Here is a 14,629-nt window from a genome sequence, read left to right on the forward strand (position 1 = left end):
ATATTGGGGTAACATTAGCTACCCTCCAATCCACGGGTACTGTTCCCGAGTCAATGGAGTTCCGGAAGATGATCCTTAGAGCATCTGCTATCTCCAGGGCCACCTCCTTAAGTACCCTAGGATGTAGTTTATCAGGCCCCGGGGATTTGTCGGCCTTCAGTCCCCTCAACTTACCCAGCACCATATCCCTAGATATACTAATTTCTGTCAGCTCCTCCCTCTCATTAGTCCCTATGTTTGCCGATATTCCTGGGAGGTTATTCGTGTCCTCCTTTGTGAATACAGAACCAAAGTATGAGTTTAATTGGTCTGCCATTTCCTTATTCTCCATTATATGTTCTCCCGAATCAGACTGCAAGGGACCGACTTGGGATTTTACCAGTCTTTTCCTCCTGATATACCGATAAAAGCTTTTGCAGTCTGTCTTTATGTTTGCTGCAAGTTTACTTTCGTATTCTATTTTCCCCTTCCTGATTAATCCCTTTGTCCTCTTTTGCTGTATCTTGTACTGCCCCCAATCTTCCGGTCTGGTGCTTTTTTTTGCCAGTTGATAGGCCCTTTTTTTTGATTTTATGCTGTCCCTAATTTCCCTCGTTATCCACGGTTGAGTCACCTTTTTAGGTTTATTTTTGTGCCAAACCGGTATAAACATGTTCTGGAATTCTTCCATTCTATCTTTGAATGCTTGCCATTGTCTATCCACTGTCAATCCCCCCAGAAACACCACCCAATCAATCTTACCCAATTCCCGTCTCATACCCTCGTAATTCCCTTTATTTAAGTTCTGGACCTTAGTCTCTGATTCAATTTCCTCACTCTCCATCTCGACTGAGAGCTCGATCATATTATGATCGCTCTGACCCAAGGGGCCTCGTACAAGAAGATTGCTGATAAGTCCCTTCTCATTGCACAATACCCAGTCTAAAATGGCCTGATCTCGAGTCGGCTCCTCGACATATTGGTCCAGATAACCGTCCCGAAAACATTCCAGGAATTCCTCCTCCTCAGAATTTTTACTAGTTTGGGTAGTCCAATCAATATGTAAATTAAAGTCACCCATGATGACAGCTGTGCTCTTATCGCACGCTTCTCTAATTTCCCTTTTTATGCCTTCCCTCACCTCCATATTACTATTTGGAGGCCTATATATCACACCCACTAACGTTTTCCTCCCCTTGCTATTTCTCATTTCTACCCATACAGATTCCGTTTCATCCGAGTTAATATCCTTCCTTTCCATTGCATTAATCCCCTCCTTTACCAGCAATGCTACCCCACCTCCCCTACCTTTTTGCCGATCCTTCCTAAATATTGTATATCCCTGGATGTTAAGTTCCCAGCCTTGCCCACCCTGCAGCCACGTTTCTGTAATCCCAATCAAATCATACTTGTTTACCTCTATTTCCACAACTAATTCATCCACCTTGTTCCTAATGCTTCTAGCATTAAGATACAAAGCCTTCAGGCTTGCTTTTTTCACACTCTCATTATGAATTAGTTTGGCCCTTTGTGTTTCTCTCCTTTGCTTATTGCTTCTCACCTTTCTACCATCTATTTCTGACTTCATATGACTTCCCTCTTTTCCACTACCTAGGTTCCCATCCCCCTGCCAAATTAGTTTAAATCCTCCCGAACCGCCCTAGAAAACATTGAGTATCTTCATTTCCACTAGTTCCGTTGGCAGTGAATTCCAGGTCATCACCACTCGCTGCATAAAAAAGTTTTCCCTCACATCCCCCTGTATCTCTTGCCCAAAACCTTAAATCTGTGTCCCCTAATCCTTGTACCATCAACTAGAGGGAACATCCTTTCCCCGTCTAGCCTATCCAAACCCGTCATGATCTTGTACACTTCTATCAAATCACCCCTCAACCTCCTTTGCTCTAATGAAAACAAATCCAGCTGGTCCTTGCAGCTAAGATCCCCCATCCCCGGAACCATTCTGGTAAATCTCCTCTGTACCCTCTCAAGGGCCTTCACATCTTTGCTAAAGTGTGGTGACCAGAACTGGACACAATACTCCAGTTGTGGCCTAACCAGCGCTTTATAAAGGTTTGTGGCAGAGCCACTGAGGGACTCTGAGCAATTGTATATAATTCCCTTTAACAATGTTTTACTCCAACCTAAGCCTGTACCAGTCTGTTAGTGATTTCTGTGTTTGTACATACTGTTTGCATGTACGGGGCGCGGTCCCTTTAAGACTGCGGCAAAGCGCGGGTAAACGCGATGACGTCATGCCGCTAATCACGTGACCACCCAAGTGCGGGAGAAACGTGGTGACATCATGACGCCATCCACGGGACCACCCTGGCAGTCCTCGTGGAGCCTCCAACCAGCAAAGACCTGTTTTCGTGGTTCTCCTGTATCGATTTCGACAAACTGTTTAAACTCGTTAGTTCTGCATTAAAACTTGTTTGTTTGATCGCCTGAGTCAACCTCAGTTCTTAGATAGGAATTTGGCAATTCCTACATTGGTGACCCCGTCTTTTGCGAACTTTTTCGCAAAAAGGACACTACATGGAGGCCAACGCCGTTTCGTTGAAGCTACCGCAGTTCTGGGAGCAGCAGGTGACCTCGTGGTTCATCCAGGTCGAAGCCCAGTTCGCCCTGAGAGGCATCGTTGCAGATCAAACTAAATACCTCTACGTGGTCTCAGCACTCGAAAGCTCCACCGCCTCGCGGATCATCAGCCTCCTCGAGAACCCTCCAACGGAGCGCAAGTATGATACCATCAAGGCGCGATTGCTGCAAGTCTTCGGGCTCACTAAATCAGAGCGCGCACGTTGATTGCTCGCCATGCCCGGGCTGGGGGACTCCAAGCCTTCGGAATTGATGAGCCAAATGCTCACACTCCTGGGCTCCGAACCGGAATGCTTCCTTTTTCGGGAACTATTCCTCAGCCAGCTGCCTGAGCAGGTGCAAGCTGCCCTGGCCAGATCCGAGGTAGAAGACTGCGCGGCACTCGCGGCAGAGGCGGACAAAATATTCGCGGTTACGCAGCAGTACTGCACCGCCACGAGGCGCCCATCCCCCGCGGAAGACGCCACGAGGCGCCCCTCCCCCACAGACGCCGCCACAGCTCGTCAGTCAACAGGGCTGTGTTTCTACCACACGCAGTTCGGCGTGAAGGCACGACGGTGCTGTCCTCCCTGCAGCTTTCCCCCCAAAAAGCCAACTGTGAATAATGAGGAACGGCTCTAATGGGCGCCCCGCGGCCGCCATGGCGATCGGCAACGCAGGCAAGCTGCTTTTCATTACCAACACGCTCTCCGGCCGTCGTTTTCTGTGCAACACCGGAGCGCAGTGCAGCATATTGCCAGCGTCCCCCCTCGATGTTCAGGCAGGGAAGCACGGCCTTGCCCTTGAAGCGGCCAATGGTGGAGCAATTTGGACTTTCGGCAGACGGCGTGTGGAGGTTTGCTTCGGGGGGCAATGTTTTCACTGGGAGTTTGTTACGGCCAAGGTTTCTCAACCCATTCTTGGCGCGGATTTCCTGTGCGCCAACAGCCTCCTGGTCGATGTGAAAAACCGGCGGTTGATCAACGCGGCAACCTTCAATTCCATCCCTTGTTACCGCAGTAACACTACGTCACGCACGGTCGCCTGTGCTTTCCCGACTCCTGACAAGTTCGCCCGTCTGCTTGCAGAATTTCCCGACCTGACGAGACCCAAGTTCTCCTCCACAGCCACGAAACATGGTGTGGCACGCCACATCACCACCAACGGTCCCCCGGTCTACGCGCGAGCTCGGCGCCTGGATCCTGGCAAGCTGGCGGTTGCAAAGGCGGAGTTCGCCACCATGGAACGTTTAGGGATTATTCGCTGGTCAAATAGTCCCTGGTCTTCACCTCTTCACATCGTTCCGAAGCCTGGTGGTGGATGGCGACCATGCGGCGACTATCGACGCCTGAACGACACCACCACTCCGGATCGGTACCCGATCCCCCACATCCAGGATTTCTCTGCCCGCTTGGCAGGAAGCAACTTCTTCTCCAAAGTCGACCTCATCCGGGGCTACCACCAGGTCCCAGTGCACCCACAGGACGTCCAGAAGACTGCGGTCATCACCCCATTCGGCCTCTTTGAGTTTCTGCGCACGCCATTTGGCTTAAAGAACGCCGCCCAGGCTTTCCAGCGCCTGATGGATTCCGTGCTGTGGGACCTCAAGTTCATCTTCATCTATCTGGGCGACATTTTGATCGCCAGCTCCACCAATTCAATTCAATTCAATTCAATTCAAATCGCTTTATTGGCATGACAAGTTACATCTTATGTTGCCAAAGCATCGAAAAACATTCATGTTTGTACATAAAAATACAGATCTATCCATACAGTGTATAAACAGATATATCCCTGAGTGTATAAATATACATTCATATATTTTATATATACTCTTTTCTTATATTTAGTGGTTGTCCCTCTGTTTATGGCAAGCTGTAACATAGTGTGCCGCTAGTGTTACACAATTTCTCTCTTCCCCTAGTAGGTATGGGAGTTTTGGTCGTCATTCAAATTTCTGAATTCCGGGCATATTTTTGTGAATTTAGGGCAGAAATTCTCCCTTATGCCCTGATATTTTCTACAAGCTGTGAGGAAGTGCATCTCTGTCTCCACCACTCCCTGACTGCAGTGAGAGCATATCCTGTCCTCTCTTGGTAGCCGGGTCTGCCTGTGTCTACCTTTTTCGATCGCCAGGCTATGTTCACTAAGTCTGTACATTGTCAAGGTTTTTCTCAGTTTGCTATCCTTTACCATGGTCAGGTAATCAGCCATGTTGTATTGTCCGTTTAGGGCCAAGTAGCAATTGAGTTTGCTTTGAGTTTTTGTTGTTTCTGCCCAATATGACAGATATTTTTCCTTTTGCTTAGTGACGATTGTGTTGGGTCGAATTCTTTGTGTTACGCTGTCACTGTCCTGGGGCTGGTTATTGTTAGTAGTGTTAGTAGTTACTTCACTGAGTCCCAGGACTAGTTGACTGAGGGTATTCTTCTTTATGGTCCTCTCTTGGCATTTCAGGGCTTCGTAATGATAGCATTGGGGGTTGCTCATTTCTAGGTGTTTCCAAAATTTGGTGGCTCTTTTTTGGATAGTGATTATTAATGGATATTGGCCTAGTTCTGCCCTGCATGCATTGTTTACGGTTTTCCTTTGAGTCCGGAGGATACTTTTACAGAATTCTGCATGTAGGATCTCAATTGGGTGTTTGTCCCATTTTGCAAATTCTTGTTGTGTTAGCGGTCCCCACACCTCACTGCCATAGAGTGCAATTGGTTCAATTACTGATTTGAAAATTTTGAGCCAAATGCTAATTGGGATTTCTATTTGGATTGATTTTTTAATGGCATAGAAAGCCCTTCTTGCTTTCTCTTTCAGTTCATTCACAGCCAGATGGAAATTTCCCGTAGAACTGATTTTTAAGCCCAAGTATGTGTAGTTAGTGGTTTGTTCAATTTTGGTTGTTCCTAGTGTGAAATTTGTTTTGGGTCCCTGATGTCTGGATCTTTGCTGGAACACAAGGGCCTAGAAATTCACTATGGCCCCGCCAGCTGGCTAGCGCCCAAAAGTTAGCGCTGGGCGCGGAGCCAGTTGCGACCGTCAGATATTCAGTTTTTGCGCCCCAAGTCGGAACCGGGCGCTATTCCAGGGTGTGCCCGCCCCCGCTTGGGGCGCTGAAACTGAATTTCAGCGCTCTAGGCGCCGCTGCGCCACCCGCTGCGGAGCGGCAGGCTGCGGTACTGCAGGCCTCCTCCTTCTCTTAAGTGGGAGGTGCCTGCCACGGGGAGATCGCCGTTGGATTGTGCCGGCAAATGAGCCCGGCACCACGGATAAGTGCCGGGTTCGCGGAAAGCAGCCGGCAATGCCCCGGGGGGGGGGGGGGTGGAGGAGGCCGGGGAAGGAGGTGCGGGCAGGCGGCCGCCGAAAAAGCAGCCGGCCGCACCTCCACCTTAAAGCGCAAGCTCCTGTATTGGCGCAGAAGCCCTCTTTAGGCGGTAACTGGCCGCAAAGCTGCCGGCGCCTTAATGAATTGCTAGGCCAAGGACTTTGGTTTTCTGGGGATTTATTGTCAGGGCCCAAGTCTGGCAGTACGACTCCAGCAGATCCAGGTTCTGCTGTAGACCCTCCTTAGTTGGTGACAGCAGAACCAGGTCATCTGCATAGAGGAGGAATTTAACCTTGGATTCATATAGGGTGAGGCCGGGTGCTGTAGATCGTTCAAGTAGTTTTGCCAATTCATTTATGTAAATATTAAAGAGTGTCGGTGAGATTGGCGAGCCCTGCGTCACCCCCCGCCCCTGTGGGAAGTATTTTGTTTGTTTGTCTCCAATTTTAACTGCACATTTGTTGTTTGTATACATTGATTTAATTACATCATATGTTTTTCCCCCTATCCCGCTTTCGATAAGTTTCAGGAATAAACCGTCGTGCCAGATGGAATCGAAAGCCTTCTGGAAATCTATAAAGCATGCGTAGATTTTGCTTTTGTTTTGATGAACGTGTTTGTCAATTAGGGTCTGTAGGGTGAAGATATGATCTGATGTTCTATAGTTTGGCAGGAATCCAATTTGGCTTTTACTCAAGACATTGTGCTCCTCAAGGAAGTTTATAAGTCTTTTGTTTATGATACTACAGAATACCTTCCCCAGGTTACTGTTTACACAGATGCCTCGATAGTTATTTGGGTCGACTTTGTCCCCACTTTTGTATATGGGCGTTATGAGTCCTTTGTTCCAGATATCAGGGAAGTAACCGACACTCAGAACCAAGTTGAAGAGTTTTAGGATAGCCAGTTTCATTTTATCGTCTGTGTGTTTAATCATCTCGCTTAGTATGCCGTCTGCCCTGCAAGCTTTTCCTGGTCGCAGGTCCTTGAGTTTTTCAAAAAGTTATTTTTCTGTTATTATGGAGTCTAGCGGGTTTTGGTTATCTTTTATGGCCATTTCGAGCTTTTCCAGTTTTTTGCATATTTGGTGTTGCTCTGGCCTTAGTGTGTTTTTCTGGTATAATTTTTCAAAGTGGTTTTCCCATGTGTCTCCATTTTGAATGGCCAATTCGTCGTGTTGTTTTTTGTGTAATGTATTCCAGTTGTCCCAGAAACAATTGGAATCAATGGATTCCTCAATGGAGCTGAGTTTATTCTTAATATACTGCTCTTTTTTGGTTCTGAGTGTGTTTCTGTATTGTGTTAGTATCTGACAATAAGTAAGGCGTAATTCCTCGTTTTCTGGATGTCTGTGTTTTTGGTTTGATATTTTTCTAAGTTTTTTCCTCATGTTATGGCAATCTGGGTCAAACCATTTTTCATAGTTTTTTGTTTTGGGTTTGTTCTTGCGAGCTTTCAAGTTTGACCTTGTTGCCAAATTATCAAAAATATTGTTTAGGTTATTCACTGCCCGGTTTACGCCTTCTTTATTGTGAGTGTATATGTTATCCAGGAAGGTGTCCAAGAGAGCTTGAGTTGATTGATTGCTAATTGCTTTCTGGTATTTTTCCGTGCTGTTTTTGGCCCATCTGTACGATTTTTTGGTGTTGTACAGCTTACTGGGTTGTGTTTCTGTGTTGGTTGTTTCTGTCTTTTTAAGATACATAGGCCTAGAAATTCAGTTAGGGGCGCCCAGCTCGCCTGGGCGCCGGAATTACCGCTGCGCGCGGAGCCAGTTGCGCCAGCGGGATATTCAGTTTCAGCGCCCCAAGTGGAAGCCGGCCGCTAAACAAGGGTTTCGGCGCCCCGCTTGGGGCGCTGAAACTGAATATCGGCGTGCAAAGTGCCGCAGCGCCACCCGCTGCGGCACGGCAGCCTGCGGTACTGCAGGCCTTCCTCTCACTCTTAAGGGGGAGGTGCCTGCAACAGCGCGATCCCCGCTTGCGAGTGCCGGCAAACGAGCCCGGCACCAAGGAGAAGTGCCGGGCTCTCTGGAAACAGCCGGCAATGCTGCGGGGGGGGGGGGGGGGTGTAGGAGGCCGGGGATGGAGGTGCGGGCAGGCGGCCGCCGAAAAAGCGGCCGGCCGCACCTCCACCTTAACTCGCCCCACTACCGGCACAGGTAGGCCCGTGTACCGGTCGCTGTTTGCGGCCGGCGCGGAGGAGGCGGCAGCGACCAAATATGGGCAGCGGGGCGATAGCGGGGCGCCGCGCACACCGATGATGTCATCGGTGGCGGCGCAGCGCTACAGGCTAACGCCGCCATAAGTGCCCCGCTAAATATCGCGGTAGGTTTGGACAGTGGCGCAAAAGCACTCTTTGGGCGCAAACTGGTGGCGCAGGCCACTGAATTTCTAGGCCATAGTAATTTGACTGTGGTCTGACAGTGTTGTTTGTGGTTTGACTGTAAATGCTCTGAAAGTGGATGGGTCCAAATCCGTAATCATATAGTCTACGGTGCTGCAGCCAAGAGGTGAGCAATAGGTCGATCTTCCTAGGAGGTCTCCCATGAACCTACCATTGACAATGTACAGACCCAGGCTTCGACAGAGCTGCAGGAGCTGTTTTCCGTTGGTATTTGTCTGCTTGTCGCAGTTATGCCTGTATGGAAGGGAAGGGATATCGAAGTGGTTATTCCCGAATATGTAATTGTTTCCCTGATTATTGGTGAAGTCTGGTTCTTCGCCAGTTCTTGAATTGAATTGAATTGAAAAGAGGAACATCTCTGTCAGCTACGCACCCTTTTTCGACGCCTCAGCCAACACGGCCTCATTATCAACCCGGCTAAGTGCCAGTTCGGCCTGCAACAAATCGATTTCCAGGGGCGGTTCCTTTACAAGCGAAGGTAGAAGCGGTGACATCCTTTCCACGCCCGCAGCACATAAAGGCCCTGCAGGAATTCCTAGGCATGGTAAACTTTTACCACCGTTTCGTGCCTAAGGCAGCACTGCTCATGCAGCCCCTGTACAAGGCCCTCAAGGGCAGGACTGGCAAGGACCCGGTAGACTGGTCAGATGACATGGACCGAGCGTTCGCCGACACCAAAAGCGCCTTAGCCAACGTGACCATGTTGGCACACCCATTACCAGGAGCCACCATCGCCCTCACCACTGATGCATCAGACTACGCAATCGGTGCCGTACAAGAGCAGTGGGTGAATGGGACGTGGCAGCCGTTGGCGTTCTTCAGCTGACAACTTAGACGGAACGAAAGATCCTATAGCACTTTCGACCAGGAGTTGCTAGCCCTTTTTCTGGCCATCCGCCATTTTCGGTTCCTGCTGGAAGGATGTCCTTTCACCGCTTTTGTGGACCATAAACCACTCACCTTTACCATGGCTAAGACCGCCGAACCGTGGTCATCCCGACAGCAGCGTCAGCTGACTTACATATCCGAATTCACTACGGATATCCAGCACGTGGCCGGTAAGGACAACCTGGTGGCAGACTGCCTCTCCCGCGCGACTGTCAATGCAATCCATCTGGGCATCGACTACGCCCTCATGGCAGCGGACCAAGTCTCAGACCCAGAAGTCCAGGCTTACCGAGCCAACATCACTAGTCTCCAGTTAGCCAACATTGAGTTCCATTCGGCAGGTACCACGCTGCTGTGCGACATCTCCGTACGGAACCCTCGCCCTGTCGTGCCGGTCGCCTTGCGCCGCAAGGTTTTCAACGCCATACATGGGTTGTTGCACCCAGGGATGAAGGCCTCTCAGAGGCTCATGTCGGCTAAATTCGTTTGGCACGGTATGCATAAGGATGTCTGTGACTGGGCCAACACCTGCGTCGTCTGCCAAAAGGCCAAGGTACAGCACCACATCAAGGCCCCATTGGCCACCTTCACGGTTCCGGAGCGGCGTTTTGACCACGTCAATGTGGACCTGGTAGGACCACTTCCACCTTCCCATGGTTTTTCTCACATTCTGACCATGGTAGACCGCACCACCAGATGGCCAGAAGCAGTGCCCCTGTCATCCACTACTTCGGCGGATGTGGCCAGGGCGTTCATTTCTTCCTGGGTCGCCCGTTTTGGAGTGCCCGCTGACATTTCTTCGGATCGAGGACCGCAGTTTTCCTCCGAACTCTGGAATGCAGTGGCTCAGGGACTCGGCGTCAAATTGCACCGCACTACAGCCTACCACCCTCAAGCGAATGGCCTCTGTGAACGTTTTCACAGATCGCTGAAAGCCGCCGAGGGCCAGCCTCCAGGACGCTGGATGGGCGGACAAGCTACCGTGGGTTCTGTTGGGCCTTCGCACGGCCCCCAAAGACCTTCACTCTTCCTCTGCAGAGTTGGTTTATGGTCAGCCGCTGCGAGTCCCAGGGGATTTCCTGCCAACGCCGACGGAGCCATGGTCCACGTCAGGCCAGCTTAACAGTCACCAGGAGGCAGCCAGATGTTTCGCGACGGTCCCCACGTCGCGCCACGGGCTTCAGCGATCGCACGTGCCCACAGAGCTAAAAAAGGCTGAATAGGTTTTCATCCGCCACGATGCGCATCGAGATCCGCTCAAGGCCCCGTATACTGGTCCTTTCCGCATGATAGAGGCAGGAGACAAAACCTTCACGGTGGATGTCGGTGGTAAACCAGACCACATTTTAGTCGACCGTTTAAAGCCGGCACACTTGGACCTCGACCGCCCCATCGAGTCCGCACAGCCGCCAAGACGAGGTCGGCCACCCATCGCCGTCACACCGGATCAAGTGCAGTCGCCCGCCAGCCGTCCAGCAGCCTCCGCTTTGGGAGTACAGGAGTCATTCTGACAAGCTTGTCAGACCCCCTCACCGTTTGACTTTTTCCGTTAAAGAGAATTCTGGGGGGGTGCATGTGACAGAGCCACTGAGGGACTCTGAGCAATTGTATATAATTCCCTTTAACGATGTTTTACTCCAACCTAAGCCTGTACTAGTCTGTTAGTGATTTCTGTGTTTGTACATACTGTTTGCATGTACGGGGCGCGGTCCCTTTAAGACTGTGGCAAAGCGCGGGTAAACGCGATGACGTCATGCCACTAATCACATGACCACCCAAGCGCGGGAGAAACGTGATGACGCCATCCACGGGACCTCCCTGGCAGTCCTCGTGGAGCCTCCGACCAGCAAAGACCTGTTTTCGTGGTTCTCCTGTATCGATTTCGACAAACTGTTTAAACTCGTTAGTTCTGCATTAAAACTTGTTTGTTTGATCGCCTGAGTCGACCTCAGTTCTTAGATAGAAATTTGGCAATTCCTACAGGTTCAGCATAACTTCTCTACTTTTGTACTCAATACCTCTATTTATGAAGCCCAAGATCCCATATGCTTTGCTAACCAGTCATTGTTGTCATAATTTTTTTGGCTTGTAAATAAATAAGTTCTGATGTAAGCAAACCACTATTATTCAGCAGTGGGTTGACTACAAGTCAAAATATATTTTCAAAAGTTTAATTTCCACATTTATCAAAAAACTGAGAGGTAGGGAGAAAGGTTCACTGGCTTATGTGGGATATTATGTTCATCTCCACATAGAAACAAATATGAGGCTATCATCATTCAGCAGGGAACAGAGTTTTTGCAGTATAAATATCCAACAGCTCGGGTGAGAAAGCATGGTTCTGAATGCACATTCTGTCAACGTAAGGTAAAAAAGAACCTAAGGAAGCAAGTAATATTTTTATCTGAAGGTTAAAGGAAATAATTGAAATCAAAGGTACCAATATCCTTTCCATACTCCCCTCTAGTAATTCCTGCAGCAGGGAGAACTTACATCACTACACGTTCGGCTGGAAGAGAAGAGTGTCCTCACATTCGAGCCAAAGCCAATTATGTTCAGTAACGTTCCAGGTGGCAAACTTTTAATAGCAACTACCATGGCTTCCTAGAAATAAAGAACAGAAGAGAAAGCTGTAGGATTGAAACCTGTGCCATCGAAATGATCACTTTTATACATATTTTCCATCTAGAGGACAAGCTGTAAGTAATGGACTCATGGTTGATAAATAATTAGTACATGCTAAAATATCTTACTGACAAAATCTCACAACCTGGTGATAGGTTGAGCAGGAGTGTTCCTCCAGGCCCCACAAGGAAAGTCACAGCCTCCCCTGCCCCGGACTCTCCCCATTCACCTCCAAGATCGAGAGAGGATTTCATCCTCTCGAAATCTTGTCCCACCATTTACCTGCAAGCCGGTGGGTGGCCAAGAGCTATCCGATCTTCCCCTATCAGCAGCCACTCTGCACTGTCTTCCTGCCTGTTCCGGGCAGGAAGTGGGATTTAATTGAGGCCCAGCAGTTAATATATTGTGGGCCTGAAACTTAGGCCAGCGATTGTGCCTCACACTCATTACACCCCCTACCCACCCAAAACCCACCTAGGTTCAAAATCCTGGGAGGGAAATTCGGTACCTTAGTGCCTCCTGTTAGCGCCAGCAGATGGTGCTAATGAGACACTAGCATTATCACCGGGGCAAGGCGAATCCAACACCGCACATCAAATTCTGTCCCCCTGCAGCGCCGCCGCTAACAGTTATCGCCGGGAGCCTCAACATCAGGTGGATCGTGACATCAGTGAGTGTGCAACGCTCACTGGGAGCCCGATCTATAAAATTGATTGTCGCCACCTACCTTAGTGCCTAGAGGAAACAGCGACAGGGAGAGCTGCCATGAAGCAACAGGAAGCCGGCTCCAGGGACGTTATTTAAAGGGATCATCAGTAATGAGTCGCAGTTGTACGTTAGTGGAGTTTCAGTGCTTTCTTGTCAGTTTCACAGTGCAATAGTCTCATTCCATAATTTAAAGGTTATTTAGTACCAGGAGTGTTGTGGCAACTAAAATGTAGCTACATTTATTCTTAAAAAAATCAAACTGCTACACTTGGCAACATTAATGGGTGCTGTACTGGCAGTTGACCTCGCCCTCCAGGATCTATGGCAGAGGGAGCAGAGGCAGCGAGAAAGACTGGAACATGTGGCCAAAGGGAGATGGAGGGCCTTACCCTCCCAGGGTATTCCGAGAGCACTTCTCCTACCTCCAATTATGCGAGAAGCAGTGTATTAGAAGGCTCCGCTTCACCAAGGAGGTGATCACTGAAATCTGCCACCTCCTGCAACCAGACCTCGAGCCTCAGATCAGGGCAACCACGGCTCTCTCAGTGGCAGTCAAAGTCACTGTCGCCCTCAATTTCTTGGCCAGTGGATCCTTCCAGTCTGCAACAGGAGACATAGCTAACATCTCGCAGTTCGCCATCCATAGCTGCATCCGGGAGGTCACAGAGGCTCTCTACTGTAGAAGGGACTACATTTCCTTCCCCATTACCAGAGATAAGTAAGTTGAGCGTACATGTGGCTTTGCCAGGATAGCAGGATTCTCCATGGTACAGGGTGCCATTGACTGCACCCATGTGGCTTTGCCGGCACCGATAACAATCCTGAGATCTTTCGTAACCGCAAAGGCTACCACTCACTTAATGTGCACTTGGTGTGCGACCACAGACAGCGAAGTTGTGAGGAGGATGCCAAGAGACTTCAAGGGGATATAGACAGGCTAAGTGAGTATGGAATATAAGGTGGAGAAATGTGAAATTATCCACTTTGGTATGAAAAATAGAAAAGCAGAGTAGTTTTTAAATGGTGAGAGATTGGGAAATGTTGGTGCTCAGAGGGACCTGGGTGTCCTTGTACATGAATCACTGAAAGTTAACATGCAGCTACAGCAAGCAATTAAGAAAGCAAATGGTGTGTTGGCCTTTATTACAAGAGGATAAGGTGTCTTACTGCAATTATATAGGGCCCTGGTGAGACCACACCTGGAGTATTGTGTACAGTTTTGGTCTCCTTACCTAAGGAAGGATAGACTTGCCATAGATGGAGTGCAACAAAGGTTCACCAGACTGATTCCTGGGATGGGGGGATTGTTCTATGAGGAGAGATTGACTATAGACCTATATTCTCTGGAGATTAGAACAATGAGAGGTGATCTAATTGAAACATACAAAATTCTTACAGGGCTTGACAGGGTAGATGCAGGGAGGACGTTTCCCCTGGCTGGGGAGTCTAGAACCAGGGGTAACAGTCTCAGTAAAAGGGGTCGCCCATTTAGGACTGAGATGAGAAGAAATTTGTTCACTCAAAGGGTGGTGAATCTTTGGAATTCTCTACCCCAGAGGGCTGTGGAGGCTCACTCGTTGAGTATATCCAAGACAGAGATCGATAGATTTTTGGATATTAAGGGAATCAAGGGATATGGGGATAGTGCAGGAAAGTGGAGTTGAGGTAGAAGATCAGCCATGATCTTATTGAATGGCGGAGCAGGCTCGAGGGGCCGAATGGCCTACTCCTGCTCCTATTTCTTACATTCCCAATGTCAATGCCCGCTATCCTGGCAGCAGCCACGGTGCCTTCATGCTGTGCCAGCTCTCTTCCAGCCACCACGTCAAGCTTGCGGCTGGCTGGTCAGAGACAAGGGCTATCCATGCTCCACCTGGCTCATGACTCCCCTCCGCAACCCCAACACTCCTGCCCCACTCATATAATGAGAGCCATGCTGCCACCAGGAACATCATTGAGCCGACTATCGGGGTGTTCAAGCGATGGTTCTGTTGCCTTGACTGCTCGGGAGGAGCCCTCCAGTACTCGGCTGAGCGGATGTCCCATTTCGTGGTAGTCTGCTACATGCTCCACAACTTGGCCATCATGAGGGCCCAGCCTTTGCCACCAGGGATTGTAGGA

The 14,629-nt window shown here is 49.4% G+C and overlaps 1 protein-coding gene across 3 annotated transcripts in view; it reads right to left on the reverse strand.

The window, feature by feature from the left end:
* The window catches only part of vwa5b2 (von Willebrand factor A domain containing 5B2), a 135,375-nt gene that overhangs the window by 63,502 nt on the left and 57,244 nt on the right, over positions 1-14,629 (reverse strand). For all 3 annotated transcript variants that reach the window (XM_085990062.1, XM_085990061.1, XM_085990063.1), the window contains exon 9: positions 11,669-11,779. In XM_085990062.1, the coding sequence (XP_085846188.1) occupies positions 11,669-11,779 (111 nt within the window). The remainder of the gene's footprint in view (positions 1-11,668; positions 11,780-14,629) is intronic.

The sequence above is a fragment of the Somniosus microcephalus genome, chromosome 6, assembly GCF_052327205.1.
Source record: "Somniosus microcephalus isolate GS21.2 chromosome 6, FLI_Smic_1.0, whole genome shotgun sequence".
Lineage (NCBI taxonomy): Eukaryota > Metazoa > Chordata > Chondrichthyes > Squaliformes > Somniosidae > Somniosus > Somniosus microcephalus.